The following is a 9,571-nucleotide window of genomic DNA, read 5'->3' as shown; positions in this document are numbered from 1 at the left end:
AACTCCATATGTAAAGTGGACAATGTAGAGCCCTTTTATGTGTTTTGGGTGATTTCTTTCATATATCAACTTTATTGAGATATAATTGACATAGCATACTGTTCACGCATCTAAAGTACATACTATTCAGTGGTTTTTAGTATATTCACACAATTGTGTATCTATCACCACAATCAACTTTAGAAAAAAACATTTTTTAACTTTAATGGGGATTTGGTCACTTAAGACTTCATAGGCACTGCTACAGAACTGAACATATATTTGTTTCTGTGCAAGACTGCTGTGGATTAAAACATCTTCATCAATGAAGACAATGTCTGACTTTGATTTAAAACATAAATTTATTGAATTCCTCACCCATTAGCTGTGTTATGACCAGTGTAATTTTTATGTTCTTCTCCATAAGTCAGTATAATCTTCATAAATCAGTTTTTAACTGTTCCATCATGGAAAGGAAGCAAGATTGGAATGAGAATCTTATATTGCTTTAAAAAAACAGTGGTTACGGTATAGCAAGAAAAGTTAGGAAGCCCAATAGCTCTCTGAAAATGGCTTTACTACAACAGGAGCAGGTGCACAGTAGAGCTTTGGTCCCACCGGTCTGTCCTTGGTATCTTCACGTACTTGAAGAAGTTCTCACACTTGTAGGATGTGATGGGGGAAAATGAACCCCGTAAAAATTGTATAACTTTAAAACATTACATAGTAACTTAAGATTAAAAACATTGCTCACCACTGATTCAGAAAAAAGACAAATTAGAAATATTGTTTTAAGATTGCGGACAAGTCTTGGCCTACATAATTTGGTCATGTTTCATTGATAATGGAGGTAAAAGATGCTGTTAGCTCTGTTGCACAACAGGATGAAGTTGGCCTCTGCCCAGTAATTGTCATGTGCTCATGTGCAAGAAAAACAGTTACCAAGAAGTCTGATGGGAGGACATCTAAGAGGCCCACGATGATTATTTTTGAGGCAGTTAGAGGAAGAGTGAAGACGTTGGCAAGAACCTTCCATGATCTTTCTGTCGCTGTATAAATACATAATTTACAAAGCGCGAGGCGTCATTTCCCCTTTTTCCCTTACACGACAAATGTTCGTGGTTTAGCATAAGGTTCACAAACTAAGAAAAGGAGTTGGGCACAGATGCCTGCATTTTTCCACTCAGTATATCTTATTACCTTTAACTTCCTGCTAAAATCATGCTTTTATTTTTACCTTCCAAATATGAACCGCCATCACCAGGCTTAGCCAATGAAACGGATTATGTATAGTAACTGTGAGTAGTTTTGCACTTCACATCCTTGACAGGGCTTTCCCAAAGGACAGGGAATGTCTTTCAGAAATCCTATTACAAGACTTTATTTGCAGGTACTTATGAACAGAAAGCTAAAAGCCTCCATGTTTTATTGCCACCCAACTTCATCAGGTCTGCTCACTCTATTGAAAATTGTGGCAGAAATGATACACACCAGCTCTTTTATTCTTTTGTTACTACTCCGCACAAATAAAAGCATATTGGGGAATTTAATGAGGCGGTAGGCCCTGGGAGGGAGCTTTGAGGATTTCGAGTATATGACTATTTGTCTTTAATACTGGAGGTGTTTGTGTAAAACAGATGGGCGTGAACAAAATCAAGTCCTCACAGACAGGCCGGCGTTTGCCATGTGTGTTCTTCAATCACACAAATGTCTCCGTAAGCAGCGGCTTTGGAGATGCACTCAGAGTGTGTCAGGCTTCCCAGTGTGTCAGGCTGTAATTGGGACAACAAAGACTATACAGCAGAGTTCCTGGAACTTTGAGACTGTTTTTGGAAGGAAGTCCGTTTACCCAGAAAGTAGAGACTGTGATGGTCGATAAAAAAATTAGGGAGGGGGGATTAGATTATTCAACAATTTAACACACACTTCCCAAGGATGCATTCTGGGAGGCTGTGCTGCGTGAGAGGCCACATCTCAGCTTGCTCTGGCCTTCACATGCAGCAGTGGAGCTGTATGGCAGAGATCTAGGCACGCTCCAAGGATGGCGTTTGTGTGCCTGTCATTAGGTGTAGGCCTTCAGGTTATTGTAATTCCTAGCCTACCAGTCCAACTCTCCTTTGTTCCTGGCCTGTAGGAGTGAGTATAAGCATGCATCGAGGTTAATCTTGAATCTGCTTACATTTCTAAACCTCAATACCTAATTATTAGTAATGCACACTTGCAAACTGATAAAAACACAGAAATGTGAGCAGTGCTGTAGTTGTGAATTTCTGGCCCAAGTGCTATTGGAATCGACTCCGGTTTGTCTCCCCACTCCCCCCTCTCTTTTTTTTAACACTGCCTGTGCATCAGTTCTCTTCTTCTGGCTCAGCCTCCCAGAATGCCACTTATCGTTGCCTTCAATGTCAGAGAATTCAGTTCTCTGGCTTATCTGGGGAAATGACAAGGGAGCCTATAAGTCATGTAGCCCATCAGCAATTCCAAGTTGCAGCAACCCTAGATGTATGTGACCAGGTAGTACTAACGCAGTGGTAGCAGAAATCTCTCCAATGTCATCCACATGGCAATACTGTTCTACTAGCTTAGTAAATATAGCCCTGCACTGAATGTGTCATAAAACAAAGGAAGCTATATTTCCTGTTTTCCAAGACAGAAAGGCCTCCTACCTAAGGGAGCAGCCATAACATCTGTAGTACAAAGAAATCTTAATGGACACTACATGAAAAATGGCTGATCTTTGTTTTTGTTTTGTTTGTTTTTTATTTTGTTTTTTTTTTTGTGTGTGTGTGTGTGTTTCAACCCAATCAAATGTTCCATTTGTTTACTACTAAGTATTTCTGAGTGGGATCATTGTTATTTGGCAGTCAATATTTCCCCATCATAGCTAATAAGAACTTTTAGTGTGTTCTGGGCATAAAACATATTCTATTTAATTTATTTATTATCCTCAACTGAGGATTTTTTTGAGAGGGAGGTAGGAAGAGAGATATATTTTTATTGATCTCAGAGAGGAAGGGGGAGGGAGGAAGGGAGAGAGAGAGAGAGAGGAGAGAGAGAGAGAGAGAGAGGAAGAAAGAAACATCCATGATGAGAAAGAATCATTGATCTGCTGCCTCCCGCATGCCCCACACTGGGGATCAAGCCCGCAACCTGCACATGTATCCTGACCAGGAATTGAACCATAACCTCCTGGTTTATAGATTGACACTCAACCACTGAGCCACACCAACTAAACTAGTTGACTCTTTTTGTCTGAGTTCCACATTGTTGCTATTGTCTCTGATTTTTGTCTATCTTCCTAATCCTTCCTGCCTTGCGTATTTTTGTGAACTAGATTCACATCTGTTAGATTTTTTCCTATCTGATTGGTCCCCTGCCTTGGGCCATCCTGTCTACCCTGTTACTTGATGACCTCCAGTGATACCTGAACTGACCTAACTGGTTATAACATATTTGTCAACACCTTTGTGTGATGCTGTTATACTAATACTAATAGCCCTGCGCACGAATCCATGCACCAGAGGTTGCTGCCACCCTCCTGTAGCTCTCTGCCTGCTGCCCCCCTTCCTGTAGCTCCCCCACCCCCCTTCATAGCTTGGCCCTGCCCTACGAATCCATGCACCAGAGGTTGCTGCCACCCTCCTGTAGCTCTCTGCCTGCTGCCCCCCTTCCTGTAGCTCCCCCAACCCCCTTCATAGCTTGTTGCCCTGCCCTCTCCTGTAGCTGCCCCCTCTCCCTCCCCCGCTCATAGCTTGCCACCCTGCGCCCTCCTATAGCTCTCCACAGCCCGCTTGTACCTCGATGGCCCACCCTCCTGCTGATCCGTGATCTGGTCATGACAAACTTGGTCATAACACCTCAGGGTGTAACAGCTAATTAGCATATTCCTCTCTTATTATATAGGATATTTACTCAGCAACTGTATTTTCATTAGCAATGACATGGAAATATAGGATAAAACTTTTTACCAGTTTATTTCCTTAAGAATGCATATCCCTAGTAGACGATATCAAATTCACTGGCAGGGCTTGGGTTTAGCTATTAGGCTCATAGTGAATGTGAAATCTATGACATAGTTGCCTGTACTATGTGTACTTTGGCCTCTATAAAGAGATATTATGGAAGTTTTTTTGTTTTTTATCTATGATGAACAAAATGTAGGAAGATGTTACATTTTTCAAAATGTAGTGATATTAATTAAACATTCTTCTTCCCTAACTTTAAGGATATGAGTATACCATAAATATGAGATAGATGTCAACTGTGGTCTGATTTAGAATTTTTTATAATCTATTTTTATATTAAAAATGATAATTTTGCCTTCTACATTATTAACCTTGTATAAATGAGCAAAAAGACTACATAATATGTCTATATATAATAATAAAAGTGTAATATGGTAATTAGACATCCTTCCAGGCGTCCTTCTGGGATGAAGCCGGGGCTGCAGCCGCAGGGTCAAGGCAGCAGCCTCAGCTGCAAGGGAAGGATCCAGGCAGCCCCACGGCTGCGAGGGAGGTTCGAGGCAGCTGCCACACTGGGAAGGCCTACTATTGCACACATTTCGTGTATCAGGCCTCTAGTGTCATTATAAACATATATTCACACCATTATTTTTAAAATTAAAAAACCTTTATTATGGAAAATTTTAAACCTCCTTTTCGCCTATTTTTGGAAATTTTTATTTCTTTGTGTACATGGACATTTGTCTGGTGTCATATTCTTTCTGCCTGAAGAACTTTAACATTTTTTGTAATTTCAGTTTGCTGCTTATAAATACTCTTAGGTTTTGTTTGTCTGAAAAAGTCTTCATTTCTGAGAGACATTTTCTCTGGATATGGGATTCTGGGTAAAGAGTGTTTTTTTGTTGTTGTTTTGTTTTTTTTGTTGTTTTTCACTTCTTTCAGTAATTTAAAGATGTCATTCCATGTGTTTTGGCTTTATATGGTTTCTGACAAGTTTGCTTAACCTTTGTTTCTCTGTATGTAATTTGTCTTTTCTCTTTTTGCTGCCATCAAGATGATCACTTTATCTTTGATTTTCAACAGTTTGAATATAATATATACAGGATGTGTGTGTGTGTGTGTGTGTGTGTGTGTGCGCGCGCGCGGCGCGCTAATTCTGTTCGTATTAATCCTGCCAGGATTTCTCTGAGCTTCTTGGGTCTGTGCTTTGATTTCTCTTATTATTTGGAAAATTCTCAGCCATTATTTCATCTAAGATTCCCTCTGCCTCATTCTATCTTCTCCTTCTGGAGTTCCAATGACACATATGTTAGATGATTTGGTATTGTCCTATACTTTTTGGATGCTCTGTTCTGGGTTTTAAATTTTCACTTTTTTGCTTTGTGTTTAATTTTGGATCATTTCTGTTGAATTATCCTTGTGTTTATTGATTCTTGACTGTGTTTAGTCTACTGATGAGCCTGACCGTGCATTCTTCATGCCTGTTACCATGTTTTTTATTTCCAGCATTTCCTTTACTCCTTCTTACAGTTTCCATCTTTCGGCCAGAGTTTGAGGACCCACAGATTTTCCACTTATTTTCTCTGAAGTTGGTTTTCTCTTTTACAAAGTAAAAACAAAGTGGAATATATAATAATAACTAACAGAATTGTTTTGAGGATCAAATGAGGTTCCTTGGGCAAGTCTATTCTTTCCCTTCCCCCAGGTCTGTGACTCTCATGAAAGGCTTGACTGTGTCATTACTTTGGTCCTATTTAGTTCCTAATTGTATGACTCTGTGAAGCGAAGGGGACATAACATTTACTGACAGCCTGTATTAATCTCATGTAGAACTTGAGAAGCAGATAAAAGTCACATTTAAAAAGTGCTTTTGCAAAACATTTTACTTTTGCCAGGTCTGTGTGGATTTTAATAGGAGGAAATAGGCAGCATTAAATCCAGTTGCCACTTGGTTAAATCTGTTAAAGAATCATTAAAATTTTTCAACTGTTGGGTTTCCTGACTCGTTTGGGATATTTTATGGTTCATAAAACACCTCACTTTCTTCTCCTGTGCCTACTGGATTTTAAGTTATTGGATTGGCTCCCAAATTTTGTAGGGTGAGAAAAAAACTCATGGAGGTTTTTGCTCTTTACTGACTAGTGCAAATGGATGCAATTCTCGTTGGGTTTGGCTTTGCAGTCACAGACTTGGGTTCAAATTCAGGTTGCACAGCTGTGAAGCCTTGTGATCATTTCACTTCTGAGCCTTGATTTTCCATATCTGTGAAATGGGTATGATATCTACATCAGAGAGCTGTTTTAAAGGTAGAATACATAATGTGTGTAAAGCTTTGGGGGTAGTGCCTAGTCAGTAGTAATCAATAACTGATAGTATTAAAACAGTAGCTAAAATGAAATTTGCTACCATTAAGTCAAATTTTTAGTTAATATAAGGGGAAAGCAAAGTTTTATATTCTTTTTATTCCTCTTACTGGGAAGATCCACTTAGTAAAAGGATAGTATAACAATAGGGAGAAGGTTCACTAAAAAGTGAGTGTTGATGAATAAGACTGATAGCCAAGAATTAGAGCTTTACCATGTGGCAGGTGCTCACATCTAATCCTCAGAACAGCCCTGTGAAGTAAGCTGCCTCTGCTCTGAGGAGATTTTCTTGATCTGAGTGGGCGTGACCCGCCCCCCCTCCTCCCTGCGCCCCCCTCCTTGGGTTCTTCCACTCTGTGCTACGCCACAGGCCACAGTCTTTGGTGTATCCCTCTCCCCTCTCCATTTCTCATCCCCACTGGAAGGTTTTCTGTGTATTTGGCCCAGAAGTGGCCCACAGTAAGTTGAATTGAATTGCTGAGATATAGAATCCTTTGGGGTTTTTTTTCTGGTCAAGGCTGAAATTCCACTTTCTTTACGTTTTAGATGAAAATGAAAGCATTGAAAACCCAATGTTGGCCCCCGGCGAAAATACTAAGAAAACAGTTGTGGATAAAGAAATCAATCTGAGGTCCCCTACCCCCCAATACATACTGCTTGTTAAGATAAACAAATAGAGTGTCTTAAAGTAGCTATTGCCCTGGAAATTACCTTGGAGTAAATATTATGCATTTCAAAGAGGAGTCCACATTCTGCGTTTCTAAGAAATGTTACTGTAATGGGTATTACTCAAGATGGAAATAATTTAATACAAAGAAACATTCTTTATTCATACTGTTAGAAACTGTCATCCAAAACACAGCTCATAATATAGGCATTCAAGTTGAATAACAGGAATAATGTCAAATTATTTTTGCAGGTTTTTTCTTGTCATAACAAACATTTTCACAAAACTGCATTCCTGATCATAGATTTTTAGAGTTGGAAGGAACCTGCGAGGTCCAATCTAATTCCTTCCTGCCACCCAGGGGTGTAAAGCAATTTATCTGAAGTCATGCAGCTAACTAATGACAGAGCCAGGGAGAGAGCAGTGTCCCTTATCCATTTGCCATAATGCTACATTCCCCTGGAAAAAGCTGCCTACTCACTCCTGGTTTTTAATGCTGGAGTCTTGGGGTGAGGTGTTTTTTCCATGACTGACTAGTGTTCTTTGTTCTTGTGTGGGTGTCTGGGAGCCAGCTATCAGGAGTGGTGGGATGTTTGTTGTTGTTGTTGTTGAACAACTGAACCGTGTAAGGCTCTCAACAGGGAAAAGGCATTTAGCTAGTCCCCATTTAAGGGGTCAGGAGGAAGTGGTTGGAGTTCAGACGCTCTGCCCGCAGTGTTGACAGGCAGGTATTTTAAGGTTGAGTTTCTTAATCTAAATTCCCTAAATGTTTATGAAAATTATGCAAATATATGCTCACCTCCCCAGAAATGCATCTGCAGCTTTCATCAAGTTATCAAAGGGTACATAATGAAAAGCTCTTTGTTTTTAGCGGGAGGCAAACCTAAGCAAACCCGGTGAGGACTGGTTCCCCACTCTTACACGCTACATTCTAATTACACTAGAGGACCTCCTTATCTCCAGCCCGGTCCGCTGCAGCCTTCCCACCGGCAAGCCTTCCCCAGAGGGCGTCCTGGGCCTTGTCGTGGAGACTCAGCCTGCTTCCCGCAGGAGCTTTGCCCACAGGTCTCCCAAGGCTCCCTTCTCTCTCCCTCCCTGCTTCCTGCTTCCAGGAGAGGGAATGAGACTCAGGGATTTTTGTTTGTTAACAGCTCAGAGTGTTATTTCCGTTATATCGTGGTTCAAAAGGAGTTTGTGAGCTGACTTGAGAACCTAAGACAGTTGTTGTAAGAAAAAAAATGTAAGTCGTGACCCAGGGCCCAGTTTGTTAGAGCATCGTCCAAAAGGCTGTGTGATCCATTCTCAAGTCAGGCCACGTGCCTAGGTTTCAGGTTCGATCCCTGGTTGGGGCATGTGCGGGAGGCAGCCCATGGATGTTTCTCTTTCTCTCTTTCACTTTTTATGCCTCCCTCCCTCCTTTCCCTCTCTCTCTTCCTCACTCTAGACATATCAACAGGTGAAGATTAAGAAAAAATATAATTAGAATTCCAGTCTAATACTTTGAAAATTAACTTTTATTTAACTAGTAATTTGTCTTTATTGTTGAAAGTATTGCCTATGTTCCCCTTTTTTCCCCATTGATCTCCTCCCTCCACCCCCCACCTAAAGCAAATTAACTTTCAGAATGCCTCTAGTTCTTTAGTTAGGTGAACTCTGTGTTTGAAATAGAAACTGTTGACATTTTCCAGAAAGAGAATGAAAATTTATGGATGGATGATGATTTCAGAGTTGCCCAGATCTGTCTGTAAAGTTGTCTTAATTTAGCTTTTTTCCCCTCCCTGAATTTTGTAAGACTTAGAAGAACCTACCTCTGAATAGGAATTCATTTTAATGGGCTTCCTTCCTAGGAAAGAACATATGGAAAGCACTTTCTAAATTTTTAAATCTAGCATCTCGACACACTAAGAAAAAGCTACCGCTAAGACTGAAGTTGGAAGAGTTTGTTCATTTGTTTATTCATATTAAAAACACCATACTGCCCTGCTGGTGTGGCTTGGTAGTTGAGTGTCGACCTATGAACCAGGAAGTCACGGTTTGATTCCCAGGCAAGGCACATACCCAGGTTGTGGGTTCTATCTCCAGTCGGGTGCATACAGGAGACTACTGATCAGCGTTTCTCACTCACATCGATGTTTACTTTTCTCTCCCTTCTTCTCTCTTGAAAATCAATAAAAACATTTTTTTTTAAGAGGGGATCTAGGTGTAAGTGGTAGGTTTGTGCTTTCCTAATTTTAATGACATTTAACATTTACCATTCCCTTATTTTGTATTTTCAATTAGAGCTCCAAGCGAGAATGGAAGCCCCTGGAGGATCGTAGCTGCACAGACCTGCCATGGCTGCTGATTTTTCTCCTCTTCTGCATTGGGATGGTAAGGAAACTCACAGATGACCAGAACCTGAACTCATGATACAGGGGAATGATGGGAATCGGTTTAAAGAGGGAGCCTGTTATTTATTTATTTTTTTTCATTCCTCCTAATACTGCTAATGTAACTGGAGGTCATAGGATACCACCGAAGCAAGTTATTTTTCTGCCATGCAATTTACTGGTACTCTCTGATACCCCTCGGTATGATCCCTGGTGAGGGCGCACACA

The 9,571-nt window shown here is 40.5% G+C and overlaps 1 protein-coding gene across 2 annotated transcripts in view; it reads left to right on the top strand.

Annotated features, from left to right (window-relative positions):
- The first annotated feature begins 9,260 nt into the window (after positions 1 to 9,260).
- SLC44A1 (solute carrier family 44 (choline transporter), member 1) overlaps positions 9,261 to 9,571 on the top strand; it is a 110,034-nt gene continuing 109,723 nt past the window's right edge. For both annotated transcript variants that reach the window (XM_006768730.2, XM_015567197.1), the window contains exon 1: positions 9,261 to 9,344. In XM_006768730.2, the coding sequence (XP_006768793.1) occupies positions 9,342 to 9,344 (3 nt within the window). In that variant the 5' untranslated portion in view covers positions 9,261 to 9,341. The remainder of the gene's footprint in view (positions 9,345 to 9,571) is intronic.

The sequence above is a fragment of the Myotis davidii genome, unplaced genomic scaffold, assembly GCF_000327345.1.
Source record: "Myotis davidii unplaced genomic scaffold, ASM32734v1 scaffold723, whole genome shotgun sequence".
NCBI lineage: Eukaryota > Metazoa > Chordata > Mammalia > Chiroptera > Vespertilionidae > Myotis > Myotis davidii.
This window is presented reverse-complemented; position numbering and strand designations above follow the sequence as displayed.